The 24,788-nt window shown below is 41.3% G+C and overlaps 1 protein-coding gene across 2 annotated transcripts in view; it reads left to right on the top strand.

Annotated features, from left to right (window-relative positions):
- Positions 1-24,788, top strand: part of GRAMD2B (GRAM domain containing 2B) — a 111,502-nt gene that overhangs the window by 32,868 nt on the left and 53,846 nt on the right. The window contains exon 1 of one of the 2 annotated variants that reach the window (XM_055302509.1): positions 7,761-7,953. The exons of the other annotated variant lie outside the window; for it this stretch is intronic. Coding sequence (XP_055158484.1) covers positions 7,871-7,953 — 83 coding nt within the window. The 5' untranslated portion in view covers positions 7,761-7,870. Of the gene's footprint in view, positions 1-7,760; positions 7,954-24,788 lie in introns of those variants that run through there. 2 annotated transcript variants of the gene reach the window in all.

Below are 24,788 nucleotides of genomic sequence, written 5' to 3'. Positions count from 1 at the left end.
TATCAAAAGGAAAAATAAACATGAAAGAATGTAAAAAGGAATGAAAATCCAAAGAAAAAAATAAAAAGTGTGCAATACGTGATATAAAGAAAAAAATGTAACATGCAGAAACTCCTTCCTAATTCAGTATTAGATGAATAATACTGAATAATTCAGTATTAACTGCTTCAAAAACAGTGTATGAATTGCACTGCAGAGACCACATTGTCAGAAAATGTCACACGGAGGAAAAGAGAGCACGCAAACCAAGGCACAAGGAAAGAGAAGGGCCGGTCCTCATAAGCATGGCAGGATCACTAGCTCTCAAAACAAGGAAAGGAAGTTACTGGATGGATATTTCTCTAGGAAAACATGAAAGATTCCCTATTTAAATCACTGCCTGTGGATTATAAACAGTGATTCTTGGATTTGCTTTGGAGCCAGACCATCTGGGAGTCACGGGACCTCTCTGACCTATTTGAAACACTTATAGTCAACTAGCAGACAAGTGATAAGTAGAATGAGCTACTTTTCTTTTTTTAGTTGGAGGTCTGAGGCAAGGTGGGGGGAGGGGGGAATTTGAGTTAAATTTCTTTTTCATTCACTCTCTTTTTTCTTTGCAAATTGCGAAAGAAAGAAAGAAAGAAGAAAAAGAAAGAAGAAAGAAAGAAAAGAAAGAAAAAGAAAGAAAGAAAGAAAGAAAGAAAGAAAGAAAGAAGAAAGACCAATGCTAGTCAGCTTTAGAACATCTCAGATCACCTAGAGTTCTAGAAGATCATGGTTGAGCAACAATGGCTGGAAAAACCACCCAATGATTCCTTCATTAGATATATATTTATTGAGCATCTAATATAAACCAGGTACTATGGACAGAGTGGCAACCAAGACACACAAGTCCCTTGTTTTGTGGAAGATTCCCATCTTATGGGAGAGGACAGATAATAAACAAATGGACAGAAAAGATAGTATCTCTCTGAGACCATGTCCTGCAAACCTTCTCTTCCCTCCTTTTATTCCAAGCACAGTAGAGAACAGGGGTCTTCTTGCTGTCCCTAGAACGTTCCAAGTTCAGACTTGCCTCGACACCTTTACCCATGCTCTCCCCACTAGCTGCCAAGTTTAGTACCCAGACTTCACAGGGCTCCCTCTTTCCCCTCCTTCAAATCTGACATGTCACCTCCCAAGGAAGTTTCCCCCATCTTCCTATGTAAAATAGGCCTCCCTCACTCACCATGGCTTTCTATTTTATTTTGTTTGCATCTCCCATTTGCTGAATCTGTGTTCTTTATGTGCTTATCCTTCTCATTTTCAGTTCCTCCACTAGGATGCAAGAACCATGAACACCATGGGTTTTGTCTGTTTTGTTCACTTGTATATCTCATGCATTTAGAACAGTGCTGTTAGACGTGCTCATTTATTCACATCCACAAAGTATCTAAAGTCAGAGAACCCCATCTATTATCTGCACTGTGGCAGGTGGTCTCCAGAGATGGTCTGGAGTACAGTGAACTGTACTCCTGGTATTCACACTTTGAATGTGGGCTGGCCCCGTGGCTCACCCTTGGCCAACAGAAAGCAGTAGAGGTGAAGCCACCTGATGTCCAAGGTTATCATATAATAAGCCTTGCAGATTCCCTCTTACCATTATAGAACACATGCTCTGCAGGAAGCCAGCCACCAAGGAAAAAGTCTAAGTATACTGAGATGGCCATGCTGTAGGGAAGCCCAAGCTAGCCATGTGGTGGGCCATGGAGGGAAACAAAATGCTCAGCTAGTCCCCACCTGTTCTGGCCATCCCCGCTGAAGCATCAGACATGAGAGTGCACATGTAGCTCAAGTCTCCAAATGGTGCTCCAACCCTGGGTGCCATCTGACAGTGGCTGCATGAGAGACCCATAGTAAAAACCATCCAGCTGAAAGCCCCGTCAATCCACTGTTCAATGAGCAGAAATAATACATTATTGTTTTAAGCCAGAAGCTTTGAAGTAGTTATGTAGCAATAGATAACTACAAAGTGCAGCCACCAAAAATAGCTCTAGATTCAAACATTTCTTTCCCCACAAACATTATGCATGTGTAAGGGTCCTTGGGCTTGCTTTCCCTCATACATTCTCCAGTAAGGTATGCGTCTCTGCCATTCACAAAGTTTCTTTTCCACTGTTCACTCTTCTATGCCCCTACACCCCACAGTGAGAGTCAAAAGGTGACTGCATCCTCATGGGATCGCTATAATCTTGGCCAAGTCCCTAAACCCTCTGAAGCTCAGGTTCCTCTCTGAAAAATGACTACAGATTTTAGAAAGAGATAGAGTAGAAGTGGTCTAGCCAAAGCAGGAGAGGCTGTGTATCTGAGTGGTGATAAGAGGTAGGCCAGTGTCAGGAGATCGAAGTGCAAACACCAGCTCCTCCTCTGTCTAGTTAACAGTGGCCTTACTTCCCCAGAACCTATTGTGAAAACCATGATGCTGGATGGTCTCAGAGGCCTCCTTACTTCACACGTGATCCGTTAACCATGCAGAAAATAGACATATACTTTAAAACTTCAGGACTGATTTTAATGTATTATTGATGTGGCATCATGTATTTTAATTTTTAAATAATACTGGACTGGGACAGTTTTTTTTTTATTGCTTCTGCTTTCTCACAGAACTAGACTTACACTAATGTGTCCCAACTACCATCTACTGCTATACCATTACCATTTGTCCATTTCTCTAAACATGGTGCTAAGCTTCATTTGTGCTTCATCCCTAGAGAGAGGAAGAGGGTACTTCCAATTTCCCCATCTGCAGTATAACCTGAGTTGGGAAATACCGTTTTGCAATCATTCTATTTTTTTAAATATTACTTTCAAAGGCCTATAGTAGGAGATTCCATGCCCTACTATAGATTCCCATTGCAATGTTTAATGGCTGTACCCATCAGGAAATTGCCCTTCACATCAGTATCACACAACGCTTCTCAACTTTCATTCTTAAAACTTTTTTTTAGAAGTCTTAATCAAACTCTTCGGTGTCACCACATGGCTCACTTCTGAACTCTCTGTGTTTCCCATTTTCTCCTTTGGATGTTTTTTTTTAATTTTTTTTAAATTTTTTTATTTAGTTATGCTAGTCACAGAGAGAGAGAGAGGCAGAGACACAGGCAGAGGGAGAAGCAGGCTCCATGCACCGGAAGCCCGACGTGGGATTCGATCCTGGGTCTCCAGGATCGCGCCCTGGGCCAAAGGCAGGCGCCAAACCGCTGCGCCACCGAGGGATCCCATCTCCTTTGGATGTTGAAGTTAAATTGAAAATAGGAATGGTCTGAAAAAGAAAGAAAGAAAAAGAAAAAGAAAAAGAAAGAAGAAAGAAAAGAAAAGAAAAGAAAAGAAAAGAAAGAAAGAAAGAAAGAAAGAAAGAAAGAAAGAAAGAAAGAAAGAAAGAAAGAAAGAAAGAAAGAAAAAACAGGAATGGTCTGATGAGTACTCATGAAATTTTTGACTTATGACACTGATACATTAAATATTATGTATTGTTAAATTATTACAGGTTATACCTTGATAAGAGCTCAACACCTCCATAAACAGATCATCAGACAACAGGCACAAAATCACAGGCATGTGATGATACTTTATGTGTACTTATATTGGCTGCCACGTATTATAAATTACGTAATTACTTGACCATACATTGCAACATTATCTTCACTCAAATCTCCAAGCTCATATTTGAACTCTGCCCCTGAGACTTTGGACAGATGCACAGTATATTTGATCAATGTGAAAAAGAGGCCAACTTTGATCAATATTCCAAACTGTTAAGCAGAAGTCTCCTACCTCCTGGAAGATGATGGATTAGGCATTTTCTACTGGACCTGGTGCAGTAACTGGAAAAAGTAACAGCTAGAACTCTTCCTTGATGTTAGAAAGAAGAAATTATGTTCCCAGAGGCTAGGAGGAAGAAAGGTAAAGGGTCTTTTATTAGAGAAAATCAAAGAGCCCCCCCTAAAATATATTGTAGATATAATCTCATGTCTCTATTTTGTCATACTACAGTGAGATTTCCTGTTTGCCACTGCTGCCTTTTAAATACTGTGTTCCCTTTTACTGTATAACAGCCCCATGAATAAATAATTGGGCAGCTGTTTGACAACAGCTTTTAAATGCAGGCAAATGTCACTATGTAAAATACTCTAGTTTACTTGCTCTTTCCTAATTCCTCCCCACCCTAGGAAAGGACTATGTGCCACTTTCTTCACCTGCCCCTACACCCATACTCCTCTCCTCCTTTCTGACTTAAGACCATATTATTTTAAGTCCTCATCCCACACACTACAGAACAAGTTCCACGGTACTCATGCGCTCATTAATTGAGCTGTAAGCCCATGCTGAGGAAGCTTTCAACACTTGGCCTTATTCATGCATCAAAAGAAGCTTAACTGAGGTTTCTCAAAAATGTCAAACATGTAACTACCATCTGACCAGCAATTCCACTCCTAGGTATTTCCTCAAAAGAATTCAAAGCAGGGACTAGAACAGGTATTTGTACATCAATGTTCACAGCAGCATCATTCAAAAGAGCCACAAGGCAGAAATAGCCCAAGTGTTCATCAACAGGTGAACAGATTAATAAATGTGGAATATTATGCAGCCCATAAAAAAAGAATGAACCACTGAGTATGCTTGCTAGTATGGACCTTGGAAACATTATATGTAGTGATACAAGCCAGACACAGCAGGAAAGATATCATATGACTGCAATTACATGAAGTATCCAAAATAGACAAATTCATAGACACAGAAAGTAGAATGGAGGTTACCAGGGACAGGGAAGAGGGGAAGAGGGGTTATTATTAAATGGATATACAGTTGATATTGGGTATAACAAGAAGTTTTGGGCATAGACAGTGGTAATTGTTACACATATTGTGAGTATATTTAATGCCACTGAATTGTACATTTAACAATGGCTAAAATGATACATATTATCATTATACATATTATGTATATTTTACTGCAATAAAAAAAATACTTAGGGGCAAAAACTGAGCTCTCCTCTGAGCTGCAGGAGGGGCTGTTAAGAAGACACCAGAAATTTAGAGAGAGTCACTATGTAGAGTTTAGGAGGATGATAATGTCATTTATATTTCAGGCCCACACCTATCCACAGTAGGAGGGGTAGCTAGAGAAGGGATCTCGAGGCTGAAGGAGTAACATTCCCCGGAAAAGCCAGCTGTGGTCACTGAAGAGACAGCTTGCAACCAGCTGGTCGCCCAGAGCCTTCCCCACCACACCCAGCCAGGCTTCCACAAAGGAGCGCCCACCTCAAGTAGGGGGCATACTTGGTTGACCTTCTGACTTTAGGTTTCCCCTCAGGTAGTGATGTTAGGGTGGTAAGATCGAGCCCCGTCTCTGGCTCCATGCAGACCCTGTACTCTGTTTAAGATTCTTTCTCCCAGGGATCCCTGGGTGGCGCAGCGGTTTGGCGCCTGCCTTTGGCCCAGGGCGCGATCCTGGAGACCCTGGATCGAATCCCACATCAGGCTCCCGGTGCATGGAGCCTGCTTCTCCCTCTGCCTATGTCTCTGCGCCTCTCTCTCTGTGACTATCATTAAATAAATAAAAATTTAAAAAAAAAAGATTCTTTCTCCCTCTTCTTCTGCCCCTCCCATGCCTGCTCTCTCTCTCTTTCTAAAATATATAATTCTTTTTTTCCAACTAACATCTTCTTTTTTAATTTAAAGTTAATCAACATATAGTATATTATTGGTTACAGAGGTAGAGTTTAGTAACTCATCAGTTGCATATAACACCCAGCTCATTACATCACATGCCCTCCTTAATGTCCATCACCCAGTTACCCCATACCTTTACCACCCCCTCCAGCAACCGTCAATTTGTTTCCTAGAGTTAAGAGCCTCTTATGGTTTGTCTCCCTCTCTGATTCTGTCTTATTTTATTTTTCCTTCCCTTCCCCTGTGTTTACCTATGGTCATCTGTTTTGTCTCTTAAATTCCACATATGAGGTAAATCAAATGCTATTTTTCTATGACTTATTTCACTTAATAGCCTCTAGTTCCATCCATGTCATTGCAAATGGCAAGATTTCATTCTTTTTGATGGCTGAGTAGTATTCCGGTATATATATATATATCACATCATCTTTACCCATTCATTTATCAGTGGACATCTGGGCTCTTTCCATGGTTTGGCTCTTGTGGACATTGCTGCTATAAAATTGGGACGCAGGGCCCCAATAAAGTAATCTTTAAAAAAAATAGAGAAGAGAGAGAGAGAGCATAACCAGGCAACTCTCACAGATTTTACATAAACATTTTTCTTTTACTTTTCAAGCATCAGGAGAATCAATTCTGGAGCAAGTAGGCTACAAAAAGTTGCTTTTGTTCTTTCTGCCTAATCAATACAGCTAATTAATGGAGAGGGAAAAAGAAAACCCTGGAAGGGACTTAATCTGCAAAATGTTTGCAGTTATCTGAAAGGGTAGGTATTTTCTTTTACACACACCATACACACACACCTATGCATACATAGTCTTTGTAATTATTTGTAATCTTTGTAATTCTTCTGAAATCTAAAAAATAATTTTAGGGCACCTAGTTGGCTCAGTGGTTGACAGTCTGCCTTTGGCTTAGGTCGTGACCCCAGGAGGTCCTGGGATTGGGAGCCTGCTTCTCCCTCTGCCTACGTCTCTGCCTCTCTGTGTGTGTGTCTCTCGGTAATAAATAAATAAGTAAAATCTTTTAAAAACAAAAGAAATAAAATCCATTTTAAAAGAAAAATGAAGGACTTGCAGCCCCAGACAGAGCCCAGAGTTTGTGATTTTTTCCCCCCAGTCATGTCACAGGCTACTGTTGCCACTTGTCATCGTTTTAAAGTAAATTTGGGCTCCCAACAAATAGGTTTTACACTCCTCTTATTCTCAACTACTCCGCTGAGAGGTAGGAAGCCCCCAACACATGCTTTCCTCGGTATAATAATGGCAAGTTTAGAAGGACGCCGGCAACCTGGTAGCTCTCAGAAGTCTGGGCGATAAACGGAGGATGCCCCAAATGGAAAACTTTAGCCAGGCTCACTGAGTCCGAAGAGCGGGAGGGGAGGAAGACGTATTCAGTTCGCGGGTGGGGCGCGGTCAGAGGCGCAGCTGCCAAGGGCATTTTGGGGAGCGCCGTCCCCTCCCCCACGCGCCCCCCTCCGCGAACCGGGAAGGGTTAACCAGACAACCGCGTCTCACCACCTTTGTCACTGGACCGACCTATTGTGGTTGAAGCCCCGACGGGAGCAGTCCCCAGTGAGGCAATATCCTGTTTGAATAATTTAGGCCGGGGCCCAGGCCAGCCCACGCGGCGCATCTGTGCGCGAGAGCGCCTCGCTGCGTCCCAGCCATTTCCTGGAGCTGCGGCCCGGCGGCTCGTGTTCTTTCCAAGCCCCTGGTGACAACCGGGTAGGGAAGAAGCGCTTCTTGCCAGGGGCTCACTAACCGACGGAGCCCAGTCGGGCAGCGGCTTCACCTGCGCGGCCAGGCAGGCCCCCGCCCCCCGAGCGAGACTAGCTCAACAGGTTTCCCGGCGCGCAGCCGGGGCCTCGCGCGTTGGGGCGGGAGGCGGCCGCGGGCCTCGGGCCTCCCCTTCCCTCTCCTCCCCTCCCTGCTCTCCCCGCCCCGCCCCGCCCCGCCCCGCCCCGCCCCGCCGGCGCCGACCAATCGCGGGCGCCCGGACGTGTCCAGGTTGGCGGCCCCGCGGCGGCCCCGGCGGCCTGGATGCGCCGAGCGGCGGGGCGCGCGGGGAGGGCGCGGGGAGGGAGGGCGCGGGGAGGGCGCGCTGCGCAGGGCCTGCGCCCCGGACGCCGCGAGCCGGGAGGGGACGCCTGAAGGTGCCCTCCGCGCGCGGCCCCGATGACCGAGCTACAGCAAGATGTGGAAGACACGAAGCCCGCCAAAGTGCTCGCGAAGAGGGAGAGCAGAGTTGGCTCCGCGCAGTAAGTGCTCCCGCGGGGACCCAGCCCGGCGGCCGCGAGCGCGCGGCCCGGGCCCCTGCTCCGAGGGCAGCTAGACCGTGGACCCACAGCCCTGCGGCTTGAATTCCGTCGGTGGCGCCCGGCCCCCCTCCCCCGCCCCCTCCCCTCCCCCTCCCCTTTCTCTCGTGGATGCCGCGTCAGGGGAGGAGGCACCGCGGCGCCTTCGGGATGTGCCTGCAGCCCGGCGGGCTCCAAGCGCGGTAGAGGTTGATCCTCCCCGAGGGCGCTGCGCGGCGGGCACGCGGGGCTCCGGGCCAGGTCAGGAAACGGCGCTGACACTGGTTTCCGTAGCCTCGTCCCTAAAGTGTGCGAAGTTGAAGTTGCCTCGGAGATGTCACCTGGTCCCGACCTCCACAGTGATGTGTCTTGTCATTTCATTCGGATCCCCTTGACTGCCCACCCCCACCCCCACCCCCCCCCACCCCCCCGCCGAGAGAGGAAAAGGAGTGGGAAACGTGAAATAAGCTTTACCTTTGCCCTCAAAGACTGTCTGATTCTGCTTGGGACCTTGACACAAACTTAAGCTATTTGTTCGGAGAGAGAAGGTGGAGGAAGCGCAGTGAATATATAGTACTAGCAGACACTTCAAATATTGAGTGCTCACTGTCCTCTTAAAAGATTCATGTTCATAATAGGATTTGCACAGTCCTAGGCCTATAAACTCTTCTGGTTTCAGAAAATGAAAACGAATATTTTGATCACAAGGGTTAGCTTACTGTTATAAAACTTATTTATTGCCCCCCCCGACTGCTTTTTTTAAAATCCAAAAGTATTATTTCCATGATGTTATTCCCAAACATCCTTTGAAAAAGGAAAAGTGTCTTTGAGTATTCGCTTCTTTTTTATATCACTGTAACTCGAAATGATACTAAAATAGATATATAAATAAGATGTTAAGGTAAATAAATAAGCCAACTTTTTTGGTTGTTACCAACCTGTTGAGGTTACCTAAAAAAAAAAAAATACTTAAAATTCTGTCTCCTTCACTATTTCAGCATCTACTCATTTTTTTTTTTTTAATCACACAGCCTGGTTTCACATAAAGACTTGTGTTTATAAAAGCATATTCCATCTGTGTATTGGAGTTTGGGCTAAAGTTGGGAAAGAATCCCTTTTATTATATTAGCTGCTTTGATTTGTTGTTTCAAAGGCTTTGCAGTGTCTGCTTTCCTTGGCCAGCCTTTCTTCTGCCCCTCAAGCTTTGTCAACTTAAACTGATATCTTTTCCTCTGAAGTGATAGTATCAGAGGATTGAGGGAGGTATTTCTTGGTTTATGGAGATTTTTGTTTTGTTTTTGACAAAGTGGTAATTTCCAGGCCTGTCAAAGTCACTTCTGAGTCAGTTGAAAACTTGAGGCAATCTCTACTTCTGAGCTTTCGAACTCTTGCTTTGGTAACCGATTAAGAGTAATTTTAAGAGGGAGGTAGACTCGTTATCAGTGTTATATGTGTTGTCATAATGGCGTGTTCGAAATCATTCGAGGAGCAAAATTTTTATTCTTAGAAACCCAGTCTAACTTCTCTGTTTTGAACTTTATAACGTAGATTGATTATCAATAAGCTCAGAGTCATTGGAGTCCGTGTGTCCCTAAGGACATTTTCTTCTCAAGTGTTAGAATGGCTTGGCTCTTGCCATAGTCCTCATTACCTAGAAGGGGTATTAATTAGGAGGCTAATTAATAATAGCTGGCATTTACTGAGAATGCTTGCTCTGTGACAGGCATTGTGCTCAACACTTTGTGTTCAGTTTCATACAGAATGAGGCAGATATTGTCATCTCCATTTTACAAATAAGAATATGGAAGGTCTGAGAAGTTAAGCATCTGTGCAGAGAGACAACACAGTTACTAGAGAAAAGCTCAAATTTAAGACTTGAACGGCTTACCCTAGAGCCCACACTTGAACACTTTATCCGAACTTCTGTATTCCAGAATCTTTGATGGCCCTCCATGACCTACTCTCCTCTGCCAAGAATTTCAGACCTTTAATGATCTGAGCACATGTAGACCATTTCAACCTCATTCCTAATACTAGCACGCACATCTTTTATAGCTCAACAATCACGCTAGCAATCCTGTACTTAGGAGGTGATGATGCAGAAGAATAAGGAACAGGTGTGCCAGATGTACTGTCGAGTAAAGTTCCCTTCATGCCTTCTTGCCTCTATTCCTTTGCTCAAGCAATTCCCCCTCTTCTTTGTTTCAGTATACTTCTACAGATGAACTCAAAATGTCCTTCTTCTAAAGCCTATCCTTGTCACTGACCATACTTAGCTCTTTCTTATCTGGGCTCACGTTGCATATATGGGATCAAGCCCAGAGAATTTAGCTGTCCCTATTATTGCTGTTAATTAACAGCTAATGTTTATTGAACATTTATTATGTACAAAGTACTGTTTTAAGTTGTTAACAGATATTAAATTACAGATCAGCCCAGGGTATATTAGTTAACCTTAAGTCGATTGCAAACTCTGATCACCTTTTTTCTTACTGAATTTCTCAGAGGGCCCAACGAATAATCTCTTCTGATAACTATCTATTACTGAGCTAGGGAGGCTGAGACCTCAGCCCCCTAATTAAGGTATATAATATACTTATAACTGACATTCAGCTTGACTATCTCAGGGGAAATCCTGCCCTTTAAAATTTTTTTTTTCCCTTTTAAAATTTTTAAATCAAATTTTCTATCAGTAGCAGTTAGAATTTGTAGGCACGTTAACTTGCCCGAGAGCTGTAGCTTAGTTATCCTTCTTTGTGTTAGCAGTGAGGCTGCATATTTATTCATCACCAAAATGCATATTTGATTTAAAAATGCCCCCTCTCTTATCAAGAATTGTTCATTTAGCTGCATTATTTCCTTGAGAGCCTAGTTTTTTCCTTTCAGTACTTTTTTTCATTCTGAATGTTATTTTCCTAACATATAGGCATTTCTAACCTAACTTCTTTGACACACATTTTATGAGATACACTTATTTCAGAAACTCTTTTGTGGATCTGATTCATTAATGGCTAAGTTATTTTCAATGAATTACAAAAAATATCTAAAACGACTGATATATTCCTGGGCAAAAGTTATCTTGATTCATATTTTAAATAATGAATTATACAGCAGATGTAACATATTTGTAATGCAATTTTAATTTTTAACATACTTTAATAATTTGGGACATAAGAATTATAGAGATTTATTCAACTCAATGTACATGATTGAGAGGATGGATATGGACAACATAAATATTTACCTTAAATGGAAACTCTTGTATTTTTAGCAAGAAGTAATAATGATTTTAGGGACTCATTTGACATTGGTGAATTCAAGTAAAAATAAGTGACCTGCGGTGAAAGCATTTATCATGCAAACAGAATAAGGTTTAAGTTGGGAATTGATCTTGCACTGGAACCAAGAGGAACGAAGACATAAAATGTGAGGATAGCTTGATTTCTTACTGCTTGCTTAATTCCAAACTTCAGATGCTCATTTAGAAAGAAAATCTCCATATTATATATTACTTACATGTTATCTGTCTTTGTGTGTGTGTACACACTTTTCTAAAATTCTAACTTCCAAGTCACCAGCTGACGGGTTACCTGGTGTAATTGTACTTTTTTTTTTTTTTTTAAGATTTTATTTATTTATTCATGAGAGACACAGGCAGAGGGAAAGCAAGCTCCATGCAGAGAGTCCGGCGTAGGACTCAATCCCGGGGCGTAGGACTCAATCCCGGGTCTCCAGGATCACACCCTGGGCTGAAGGCGGCGCTAAACTGCTGAGCCACCCGGGCTGCCCCTGGTGTACTTTTTAATATAAACTTTGAAATGGGAAGAAAAAATTATAACCTTAGAAACTATTAAAATTTTATTAAACTGAAACAATGGAGGAGTTTGACAAAATAGAGAAAAATTAAACAGTGTGCCTCTCTAAAATGTTTTTGAAAAGGGGGGTACTATCATAGGAAATCACTGATTTATCAAGGTAGTTCATGAAGATGTTAAGAATGCAGGCTCTAGGGCGCGTAGGTAGGTAGGTAGCTGGGTCAGTTAAGCATCTGCCTTCAGCTCAGGTCATGATCCCGTGTCACCTCCCTGCTCAGAGGGGAGTCTGCTTCTTCCTCTCCTTCCCCCTGCTCGTGCTTTCTCTCTCTCTCACTCTCTCAAATAAATAAATCTTAAAAAAAAAAAAAAAAAAAGAATGCAAGTTCTAGCCTACTTCAAAATAAATACAGCAATGATTAAAAAAAAAAAAAAGAATCCTGGGTGCCTGAGTGGCTCAGCTGGTTAAGCATCTGCCTTAAGCTCAGGTCATGATCCCAGCCAGGGTCCTGGGTCCCTGCTCAACGAAGAATCTGCTTCTCCCTCTCCCTCTCCTTCTGTCCTTCCCCCTGTTCATGCTCTCTGTCTGTCTCTCTCTGTCTCCCAAATAAATAAAATTTTTAAAAAAATATATAATAGGGGGCACCTGGGTGGCTCAGTGGTTGGATATTGCCTTTGGCTCAAGTAGTGATCCCGGGGTCCTGGGATCAAGTTCCGCTTTGGGCTCCCTGCAGAGAGCTTGTTTCTGTCTCTGCCTCTTTCTGAGTGTCTCTCATGATTAAATAAATAAAATCTTTAAAAAAAATTTTAAATAAACTTAAAAAGAATCCTAGTGCAATGCACATATATCACAATTTTTAAAAGAAATTTTAAGTGATTAAAAAAAACAAACACCAGAAGCCCTAGGAAATGATGATTTGAAATCTGACTTCTGTGTCTCCTGAAGTGTGATCCTGGCCAGTTACTTAGCACCCTAAATCTCCCTTTCATTATCTGTAAAGGGGAATACTTAAGTCAGCTGTTTTGTAGATGTTTGCTTTCAAGTTTAAATGAGAAAGGTAAGAAATTCAGTTCACCTGGTGTCTGACATTGTGAGCTCTCAATAACTGTAGCTATGTTCATCTTAACTGCTGAATGTCTGGGACATGCTTGGGGTAGAGGTGGGAGGATGACATAAAAGGTCATTAAATTAGTCCAGATTCAACAGGCCTAACTCTGACAGTCACATGCCCCTGTCTTGTATTCAGGGAGCCTCTGTTACATCAGCTGGACCTTGAAGACCCTCAGGATAGCACTGGAGCATTTCCATGAAACCAACATGGAACCTTGATTTTTAGTTTATGCTAAGAGGCTCTCCTCTCATAACTGTCTAGTGACCTACCAGCTTATTTAAGTATTGTTTACTGATTTGGTGTTATCCCATCTGTTGTCCAGTACTGCTATCTACAAGCCATTTATTTTCATATCCTGCTTCCTGGCACTGAGCTTTTATCTCGTGGCTTCTCATCTTTATTTATTTTTTTAAAGATTTTATTTATTTATTCATGAGAGACACAGAAGGAGAGAGAGGCAGAGACACAGGCAGAGGAAGAAGCAGGCTCCATGAAGGGAGCCCGATGTGGGACTCGATCCCGGGTCTCCAGGATCACTCCCCAGGCTGAAGGCGGCTAAAGCGCTGAGCCACCCAGGCTACCCGCTTCTCATCTTTAGACTGCCCGTGGTTTTCCATTTGCTCTCCTCCAGTAGAACTCTCCCTCACCATCTTTCTAATTCTTTAAATGCTCAGCTCTAGGCATCTCATACATTTTCCAGTGGTGTAAAGCAGAGGTTCTAGAGAGAGACCCCTCCACAACCACTCTAATGACTGTTCTTTCTCCTTAAAGGAAAATGGGTGTTTTTATCTCAACTTAAATTTCATTATTTACTCCCATAAGAGAAGTAGAACCAACTTATACTGCATTCGGTAAGGGAAACTAATTCATATGCTGTCATTGGTCACTCCATGTCCCATTTAGAATGGGACATGATGTCTCTAGAGGCAGATTATTTTTAACAGGTTTATTGAGATATGTATTACATATCAAAATTTACCCATTCAGTAATTTACAATTCAGCGATTTTACTGAATTTATAATAAGATTCCCTTAGGCCCATGTATATTTAATCCCCATTCCTAACTAGCACCAGGTAACCACTTGTCTACTTTCTGTTTCTACAAATTTGCCTTTTCAGGGCATTTCATATAAATGGAATCATATAATATATGGTTTCTTGTATCTGGCTTCTTTCACTCAACATCACATTTTTGAGGTTCATCTGTGAAGTGACATAGGTCAGCAGTTCGTTCCTTTCTATTACTGCATAGTATTCCACTATATGGATATACCACATTTTGGTCTTTCTCTTCATTTGTTCATGAGCATTTGGGTTGTCTCCACTCATTGGTTATGATGAATAATGCTATGGATATTTGCATGCAAATCTTTGTGTAGACAGATGCTGTTCTCTTGAGTATATACCTACAGGTGGAATTGCTGGGTCATATCGTAATTCTGTGTTTACCTTTTGGAGGAACTGGCAGACTTTTTCCAAAGCCGCTATACCATTTGAGGTCTCTACGAGCAATGCGTGAGGGCCCGTGGTGTAGATTTAAGAGGAAATGCCTTCACAGCGCAGGGAAACAGACTGTAAGCACTGTAAAGGTAGATCAGTGGCTTACACTTTGTGACATAATGAATATCTGTTGATTGCCGACTAAACGACGTTCATACTAAGGACATTGAAAACGCCTCCAAACTGGGACGTTATCAAAGATGTTAACAGATGGTACAATGTTAATAAAGATAACTCCGGATGTCATACTTAGGTACATTTTTTACAACCTCTTAAAATTTTGCATGTAACGTTTATCTCTGTATTTTATGACCGAATAATACAAAGAAGACATTTAAAAATTGGACCATAATCTCCCCCATCTGTGTTGACATGTTTTAAAGCAGTATGTGTATAAGGTTAGAAAAATAAAACAATGAAAGCTATGTACAAAATGAAAAGAGAGAGCTTTCTTCCTGTCTCCCACATGACATTTTCTTTTCTCAAAGATAACCACTTGCTAAGGTTTTTGTTTATTCTTATACTGTTGTCATGTAAGGCCAGAATCAAGTTGTTTGTTGGTTTGATTTGTCTTAGCATATCCACCTCCCAGTACACGTCTAAGTAAGTTGGACTTGGTGAAATGAAAGACCACGTGAGGATTAAGTGTGATCATACAGTACTTGGGCTGCCTACCATAGGAGAGCTCAGTGAATGGCAGACGGTGTTCTCATAAAGCACTGTTTTCTCAAACTTCCCTACAAAATAGTTTCCTACCAATAAAGTGGCCTCCTCGGTTTTAGGAATGAAGGATGAATTAACCCATGAGAATTTTCTTATGTGGACCTTAGCAAAGTGGTGTGAAGTGGAGGGTCTGATTTCTGACTGAGCCATCCTCAAGTTATCTATTCCTTTTCTTATCTCTTCTATTCCCCTCTCTTAAATGAGGACTCTAGACAGGCTTCTGATCAGATGAGGTAGCAATACCTGTGCCATTGTGTAAACAACTGGATGGAGGTTACAGTAGTGATGAGATGTGTTTAAGAAAGAAGAGGTGGAGCAGATGGCGGAGATAATGAAGTAAGGAGATGGGGAGAGAAGAAAGTTAGAAAAACTCAGGAGGGATATTGAGTTATGTTGAAAAAAGAAAGAAAAAATGCTTGTTTGCCTTAATGTGTGTGATCTTCCACTTGTGTCCTGGCAGATGTTTCTCCTCTTCTCTCCATATGTTCTTCTGCATCCTGTTGGTGAAGTCTCTGGTGCTGCTAGGGGTAGCTGATATTCCTTTTCTTCCCTCATGGAAATCCTGATCTGTATATAAATACTGGTGTTCTCTTAGGTCCATATATATCAGGTTTATGATTATATCCATATTTGTTATCTTCTGGGTTTTTCAAATTATATCTTCCATCTTATGCAGCAAGTTGAAAACTGGGAAGAACCTTAGAATTATGCTAAATTTTGTGTCATTTATTATTAAGGATTATTACCTGAAGACAGTGATCTTGTGATCCTACAGATTATTTGAAACCCCTTGGGACGCCTGGGTGGCTCAGTGGTTGAGCGCCTGCCTTTGGCATAGGATGTGATCCTGGAGTCCCAGGAACGAGTCCCACATCAGGCTCCCAGCATGGAGCCTGCTTCTCCCTCTGCCTGTGTCTCTACCTCTCTCTCTCTCTCTCTCTCTCTCTCTCTGTTTCTCGTGAATAAATAAATAAATAAAATCTTTAAAAAAATTATTTTGAAACCCCTACTGTGTACTGCTATAAAGGCTGTATTGTGAATTGAGTTGCTGTATATCATCAATGGTGAAAAACTAATTCATCATGACAACTTTTATTATCACTGTATTGTTTTTATAATTCATTGGAAAATAGCACCTCATTTGATCCTAACAACTTAAATATACTACATAACATATAGTGTGGTCTTCTGAGAGCATAAAGGAATCATCAAGAATATTATCCTTTCCTCTCATAATAAAGTATATAAAGTTGGACTAGTTTTGACATGAAATTGATAGATTTCTTACACTTGTTGTTGACTTGATAAGAATCTTTCCAAAAACTTTTGCAAAGAATCATGACACCTTTGTTGAAATCAAATACAAAAATCACAAAACATGAGACCTTTCATCGGTACCTGAAATGAAAGAATAATTAATGGCATATGAGCTAGGAGAAAGGCAATATTTAACAACTGATAATGACCAGAGAGATTTGCTCATGTCCTCCACTGACACTGAGTAAGTAGTTCTGTGTATTGGACACTATGTTGGGTGTCATGGCAGTCACTACAATGAAGAACATAAGGCCTTTGCCTATAAGGAAAATAAGAACGGAGGAAAGGAATATTGTAAGATTTGATCTTTTTTCAAAGAAGAGATGAGGTAGCTTCAGAAAATACATTAAAGCTTAGATGAGATGAGGTGATATTGTTTTTTGCTAGACACCATTCAGAGTGCTTTTACATATATAATAAAATGAAGTAGGCACCATTATCATCACATTTTATGCAGAATAGAGACTCAGGGACTTGCCCAAGAACATAATAGCTGTGGAAGTGTTGAAGCCAAAATTCGAATGCCCAAGCAGTCTAATCTGAACCAGCAGCCTAAATTCGTTTATTTACACAGCGTCACTAGATTTAGGGAGAATAAAGATACAGAAGGCAGAGTACCTTCCATGAAGAGTCTGTGCAACTTGTAACTATGATAAGTCCATTTTCTCAACTATAAATCCAAGATTCCTTTCCATTCAACACTTCTAACGTTGAAAGGATTTCTAATCCTATGCAGAAGACAGAGGGAGCATCTTTAGCTAATTCTTGGACACTGGGACTTTCTGTGTGGGTGGTCAGACAGGTAGCACTCTGACACCTCTGCTCAGACCTGACCATAGGGACCTTGGTGGTTGCAGTTTCAGCTTTGTACCGTGATGTGTGTAACATTCATAGATTCCAGTTTTTAAAAACCACAGTGGGGTTCTTCTTTGCATAAGCACAGAGTGTTTCTACAAAGTAATGTGACTGCTTTGTTTTAAAAACATGTGAATGTTGTCTCTTTAAAAGTAGTCACCAAAGGAACTCAAGAACTTTTCCAAAAATGCTGCAATTGCACAAAATCTTTTTGAAACTCTTCTTGCAGAGTTACTTTCAAAGCCTGGAGCCCATTCTTTGAATAGTCATAAGGTTGGCAAATCCTTGTCCTTTGAGAATGAGTTCAATTTCTGGAAACACCCTGAAGCCAAATGTGGTGAATAAAGTGGATAAGAATAATTTAAATATGTTTATACTACTTTTGGATAGGATCATTTTTGATCCCAATACAAGGTGTGACTATAAAATAATAAGACCAAGTTTCTAGTGATACTTAAAACTAGTTTCTACATTTCCAAATTCAAGTTATTACTTTGTAACTTCATTATGAAAACGGTAAAATGTTATAGTTATTATTCTATCCTAAAATCATTTTTCAGTGTTTATAATATATCCAGGTAGGTGTTAGATATATCATAAGCATTGAGAAAATACATTGAGTAGTATGCAGATGTAACATGTGATATCTGTTTGTTGAAGGGTATTCCCAGTGTATTAGGGAAAACAATTTGTGAAAAACTTTGCCTGAGTTTAGACAGTGAAATAAGTGAAGTTCAGCTGTCACAATCTTCCTGTTATTATTATCTCGTCCTTTATTACACATTAAGGAAATTTGTATGCTAATTACATTTTTTTCAGGCCCTATCAGAGCTTTACTCTAGGTGGACTTTTTCACCCATGCCAGGCATCACTCCTGTGACTTTTCCATAGGATGGCTATCAATAATCAGCATGAAGCTTTCCATTTTTCTCTAAGTGTCACCTGTTAGTTAATACCTGTGAGATGATGGGTGTACTACCTGTTAAGTCCTAGAGCCTTCTTAAAGACAAGCGTATTTTCTTATTTCTGATTTTTGGTCCAAATGGATTTATTACCATAGCAGTTTTATCTGAGATCTGATATTTATGCTATAGTCTTTGGTAACTTGTAGGTGCTATGTCTCTGCTCTTCTATGATCCACTAGAACGCAACAAACATGTCCCTACCACTTATGCTCTGCTGGGCATACAAAGCTAAATGACATGTGTGCCATGCCTGTAGAAGCTCACAGTCTGGGGAGGAGAGAGTGGGGTATGGGCGCACACTCATAACGAATACCATGTGATGAAAATTTCACATTAGTCATCTGCTGCTAATGGGAAGAGAGATGTAGACAATTTGTTTTCCTTGAGGTGAGCTGAGGTAAGAAGTGATGTTTAAGTGTGGTTGAGGGGCAAGAAGGAATTTGGCCTCAGATGAAGAGAGAAAACTATTCTAGGCAGAAGGAAGAACAGAGATAGGTTGCTTGAGAGTTCAAAATCATATTTCTGACACATATATAAAGGGCTCCTGTGGCTCAACTGGTAGGAGCCGGGAGAACTAGGGAGACTGGATTGGGGTCAGACCTGGAGCCCCCATTTAGAATGCGCTTCCTTGCTTCGCTTTCTTCACTTCCGGCTTTGGCTCTGCTACTGATTCTTTGGAACTTTAGGGAAGTCATTCATTCTGGTCTTCACTTCCCTCCTTTGTAAAGAAAGAGGGCTGAATGACCTGATTTGTTAGACTCCTTCCAACCTGAAGAGTAAGAGTCTTTGAAGAAACTGTCCTACTTCTCTACACTCTTCTGTAGCCTTTGTGTAATAAATTCTGTCAGACTGAACAAACCTAGGAAAGCTTTTTGAATACGAATACATTCCTTGCTTTCTGACTTGGTTTTGGCCTGTTATTACAAACTGAACAAACCTAGGAAAGCTTTTTGAATACGAATACATTCCTTGCTTTATGACTTGGTTTTGGCCTGTTATTTTTTTTTTTCTTTCATTCCCTAGGTAAACTTATGTCTGGTTAAGGCAGTATTGCCCCTGGGAACATACCTATCATGTTGCATTTGGACATCCCTGCTTTGCCCTTTGGCTGCAGCTGACAGGGTCACAGTGCCTACTGGACCAGTCATAGTAGAAATATCTACCAAAGGAACTTCATGTCAAACCTATAACACAAATGGAGACCAAACTTTTTGTCAGTAGAATTGCAAGCTTCTGTCCCTAGTTCAGGTCTGAAAATAATGATATATCGCACCCGAAGACAGATGACAATTTAAGGTTCAAAGACCTTTTTGCTTTGAAATGAAGTCAGGGCATATTTGCTGACCACTTCAATTTAATCATTATAGAATTTTAAAGTGCTTTATATTCTTTTTTTTTTTTTAAGATTTTTAAAATGTATTTATGAGAGACACAGGGAAGCAGAGACAGAGGCAGAGGGAGAAGCAGGCTCCCTGTGGGGAGCTCAATGTGGGACTTGATCCCAGGACCCCCGGGGGATCATGATCTGAGCCAATAACAGACACTCAACACTGAGCCACCCACGTGCCCCTAAAGCACTTTATATTCTTTAAGGACTCTTAATTACACCAGTAGTTGAACTTAACACACATATTCTGAGGGCTCACTATTGCTAGGTACTATACTGTCTACCCTGCAAGTAAAATAGCCAGTTTTTTTACCATCAGAATGGATTTACTCAGGAACAGCAGAGAAACTGCAATCTGGGACAGGCAAGCTATAGCAAAAGCCACAGGCAAGTACAGAGAACAAAGGAAAGGACACTCCTTTACAAAGGAAAAGGGGGGGGTTGGGTGGTGCTATTATAAACAAAAAGGCCATTGGTGTAAACTGGGAATTTGAAATGTAGTGGCTTCTCATTGGCTGATTGGTGGCAGGCTCTGATTGATTGAGCTGTTGCCAGGTAAGGAGAAAATCTTCCTTCCTTCCACTGTGATAGTAAAGCAGGCTTTTTCCTTTTGGGAATGCAAGGTCTATCTCTCTCAGTTGGGTCTGCAGAGTGGGGCAACTAGTGGTTCAACTTGAGTTCCCTCCCTTCTGGCCTCCTGACTTGATTTTCCATGAAGTTTCCTTTATTTGGTTTCAGAGTACCATGTTATAAGGATTTTAGGTTGTATAAGACTTGGATCCTGCCCTCTAGACCAGATTTCACTATAACTTGAACACTATCTTTTTTTTTTTAATTTTTCTTTATTTATGATAGTCACAGAGAGAGAGAGAGAGGGGCAGAGACACAGACACAGGCAGAGGGAGAAGCAGGCTCCATGCACCGGGAGCCCGACGTGGGATTCGATCCCGGGACTCCAGGATCGCGCCCTGGGCCAAAGGCAGGCGCCAAACCGCTGTGCCACCCAGGGATCCCCACTTGAACACTATCTTAATATTCACATTAAATATGAATTTCAATCTGTTATAAATAAGAATATGTACAAGTTATTTTTAAGAGAATAGCAGAGGAGAAAGTAGCTCAGTGTGGACTCTGAGTAAGTAATCTTGAGAATGGTTGGGATTTTCCAATGGAGAGAAGAGTAGAATCCCAAAGAGAAAGCCTTAGGAATAATTTTATGTTAGAATGAAGGACAAAAGAAGAGGCCCTAAAGGTGATGGAAAATAAGTGGCATAGCAGAACACAAAACAATAATAAAATTAAATGCATGGAATAGAATCATGAAAAACATATCAAGAGAAGGAGACTCTCAAGAGATATCAGGAGCATTTAGCAACACAGAGACCCCTGGAGAACTCTGCCAGAGTAATTTTGGTGGAGCATTGGAAATGGAGGTCAGACTGTAGTGATTTGGGTTAATGGGAAACGAGGAAGCAGACACTGCACGGGTAGGCTTTAGCTTCAAGAGTCCACAGAAAAATGAAGGGAAGAGGGGTGCCTGGGTGGCTCAGTTGGTTAAGCATCTGCCTTAAGCTCAGGTCATGAACTCAGGCTCCGAGGATGGAGCCTCACATCAGGCTCCCTGCTCAGTGGTGAACCTGATTCTCCCTCTTCCTCCTTCTCCCTACTCCCCCCACTTGTGCTATCTCAGTTGCGATCTCTGTCTCTCTCAAATAAATAAAATCTTAAAAAGAAGAAGAAAAGAAGTGAAGGACAGAGAGGGAGGTAACTAGAGGAAGTGAGGTCAAAGGGAGATGTGTTGTTGTTTTTAATTTAAATTCTAGTTAATAGGGATGCCTGGGTGGCTCAGCATCTGTCTTTGGCTTGGTGTGATCCCAGGGTTCCAGGATTGAGTCCCTCATCGGGCTCCCTGTGAGGAGCCTACTTCTCCCTCTGCCTGTGTCTCTGCCTCTCTCTCTGTCTCACATGAATAAACAAGTAAAATCTTTAAAAAAATAAAAAATAAATAAATTCTAGGTAATATCAGTACAAGGTTTTGGTCGTGTTTTTTTCCCCCATGCAAAGACATTAGAAATTTATTTTGAAAAAAGTAGAAAGATATTGACCATTCTGGAGCAGTTACACGATCAGAACTGGGTTTTTATCCCCACATCTGTTCATGACTGAAGCTGGACCAAGACTGTCAAAGAATCACTAGATTCAGGAGCAGAGCCTGTGTTTGGGAACTGAGGGCTTAAGGCTGTGTATGGGCTCAGAGATGAGCCTTTCTTTGTCTCAGCTTCATCATGGATGATATGTCCATTTATTATTTTATTTAAATTCAGTTAATTAACATATAGTGTATTATTAGTTTCACAGAGGTCAGTGATTCATTAGTCTTATATAATACCCAGTGCTATGACATCACATGCCCTCCTTAATGTCCATGACCCAGTTGCCCCATCTTCACGCCCCTCCCTTCTAGCAACCCTCAGTTTCCTATCATTAAGAGTCTCTTATAGTTTGTCTCCCTGATTTTGTCTTATTTTTCCCTCCCTTCCCCTATGATCCTCTGTTTTGTTTCTTAAATTCCACATGAGTGAGATCATATGATAATTGTCTTTCTCTGACTGACTTATTTCACTTAGCATAATACCTTCTAGTTCTATCTATATCATTCCAAATGGCAAGATTTTGTTGTTTCTGGTGGCTGAGTAGTATTCCATTGTGTGTGTGTGTGTGTGTGTGTGTGCGCGCGCGCCACATCTTCTTTATCCATTCATCTGTCAATGCACATCTGGGCTTTTTCTATAGTTTGGCTATTGTAGACATCGCTGCTGTAAATATTGGGGTGCAGGTGCCCCTTCAGATAACGACATTTGTATCTTTGGGGTAAATACCCAATAATGCAATTGCTGGGTCACAGGGTAGCTCTATTTTCAAGTTTTTGAGGAACCTCCATTACTCTTTTCCAGAGTGACTGCACTAGCTTGCACTCCCACCAACAGTGTACAAGGGTTCCCCTTTCTCGGCATCCTTGCCAACATCTGCTATTTCCTGACTCATTCATTTTAGACATTCTGATCCAAATGATGTGGTATCTCATTATGGTTTTGATTTATATTTCCCTGATGCCATGTGATGTGGAGGATTTTCTCATGTGTCTATTGGTCTATTTGTATACCTTCTTTGGAGAAATGTCTGTTCATGTTTTCTGCCCATGTCTTGATTGGATTATTTGTCCTTTGGGTATGGAGTTCGTTGAGTTCTTTTTTTTTTTTTTTAAGATTTTATTTATTTATTCATGAGAGACGCAGACAGAGGGAGAAGCAGGCTCCCATCAAGGAGCCCAAGGCGGGACTCGATCCCAAGATTCAGGGATCATGCCCTGGGCCGAAGGCAGACACTCAACCACTGAGCCACGCAGAGATCCCAGGTTCGTTAAGTTCTTTTTTTTTTTTCCCCCGTTAAGTTCTTTATAGACTTTGGATACTAGCCCTTTATCAAATAAGTTACTTGCAAATATCTTCTCTCATTTTATTGGTTGTCTTTTGGTTTTGTTGACTTTGCTTTGCTGTGCAAAAGCTTTTTATCTTGATGAATTCCCAGTTCATTTTTGTCTTGGCTTCCCTTACCTTTGGACACGTGTCTAACAAAAGGTTGCTGTGGCCTGGGTCACAGAAGTTGCTGCCTGTGTTCTCTAGGATCTTGAAAGATTCCTGTGTCATTTTTAGGTCTTTCATCTGTTTGGAGTCTTTTTTTCTGTATGGTGTGAGGAAATGGCCCAGTTTCATGCATCTGCATGTGGCTGTCCAATTTTCCCAACACCCATTTGTTGAAGAGACCCATCTTTTTTCCATTGGATATTCTTTCCCACTTTGTCAAAGATGAGTTGACCATAGAGTTGAGGGTCCATTTCTGGATTCTCTATTCTGTTCCATTGAGCTATGTGTCTGTTTTTTGTGCCAGTACCAGACTGTCTTGATGATTACAGCTTTGTGATACATCTTGAAGTCTGTCAGTGTGATGCCACCAGCTTTGGTTTTTCTTTTTCGGTATTCCTCTGGGTATTTGGGGTCTTTTCTGATTCCATACAAATTTTAGGATTCTTTGTTCCAGCTCTGTGAAAAAAAGTTGATGGTATTTTGATAAGGATTGCATTGAATGTATAGATTCTTCTAGGTAGAATAGACATTTTAACAATATTTGTTCTTCCAATCCATGAGTGTGGGACATTTTTCCATTTATTTGTGTCTTCCTCAATTTCTTTCATCCTTCTTTCAAAGGATGTCTTTGGTTAGGTTTATTCCTTTGCCTCTTTGCCTCTTTGGTTAGGTTTATTCCTATGTATCCTATAGTTTTCGGTGCAATTGTAAATGGGATCAACTGGCAGGGGGTGGGGGTGAATGGGTGACGGGCACTGAGGGGGACACTTGACGGGATGAGCACTGGGTGTTATTCTGTATGTTGGTAAATTGAACACCAATAAAAATTAATTTATTAAAAAAAAAGTAAATGGGATCAACTCCTTAATTTCTCTTTCTTTTGTCTCATTATTAGTGTATAGAAATACAACTGATTTCTGTGCATTATTGTTATATCCTGCCACTTTGCTGAATTTCTGTATGAGTTCTAGCAATTTTGAGGTGGAGTCTTTTGGGTTTTACACATAGAGTTTATGTCATCTGCAAAGAGTGAGATTTTGACTTCTTTCCCTATTTGACTTTTATATCTTTTTGTTGTCTGATTGCTGAAGCTAGGACTTCTAGTACTATGTTGAACAACAGTAGCAAGAGTGGACATCCCTGTCACATTCCTGACGTTAGGGGAAAAGCTCTCAATTTTTCCCATTGAGAAGGATACTTACTGTGGTCTTTTCATATATGGTTTTTATGATACTGAGGTATGTTCTCTCTGTCCCTGCACCATGAAGAGTTTTATTTTTATTTTTTTAAATACTTTTTTTTATTTTTTTTTTATTTTTTTTATTTATTTATGATAGTCCCATAGAATGAGAGAGAGAGAGAGGCAGAGACACAGGCAGAGGGAGAAGCAGACTCCATGCACCGAGAGCCCGACGTGGGATTTGATCCCGGGTCTCCAGGATCGCGCCCTGGGCCAAAGGCAGGCGCCAAACCACTGCGCCAC

This window comes from Nyctereutes procyonoides, unplaced genomic scaffold (genome assembly GCF_905146905.1).
Source record: "Nyctereutes procyonoides isolate TBG_1078 unplaced genomic scaffold, NYPRO_anot_genome, whole genome shotgun sequence".
In the NCBI taxonomy this organism is placed as follows: domain Eukaryota; kingdom Metazoa; phylum Chordata; class Mammalia; order Carnivora; family Canidae; genus Nyctereutes; species Nyctereutes procyonoides.
Note: the sequence above shows the minus strand (reverse complement) of the source record. Positions and strands in the feature narration are given on the sequence as shown.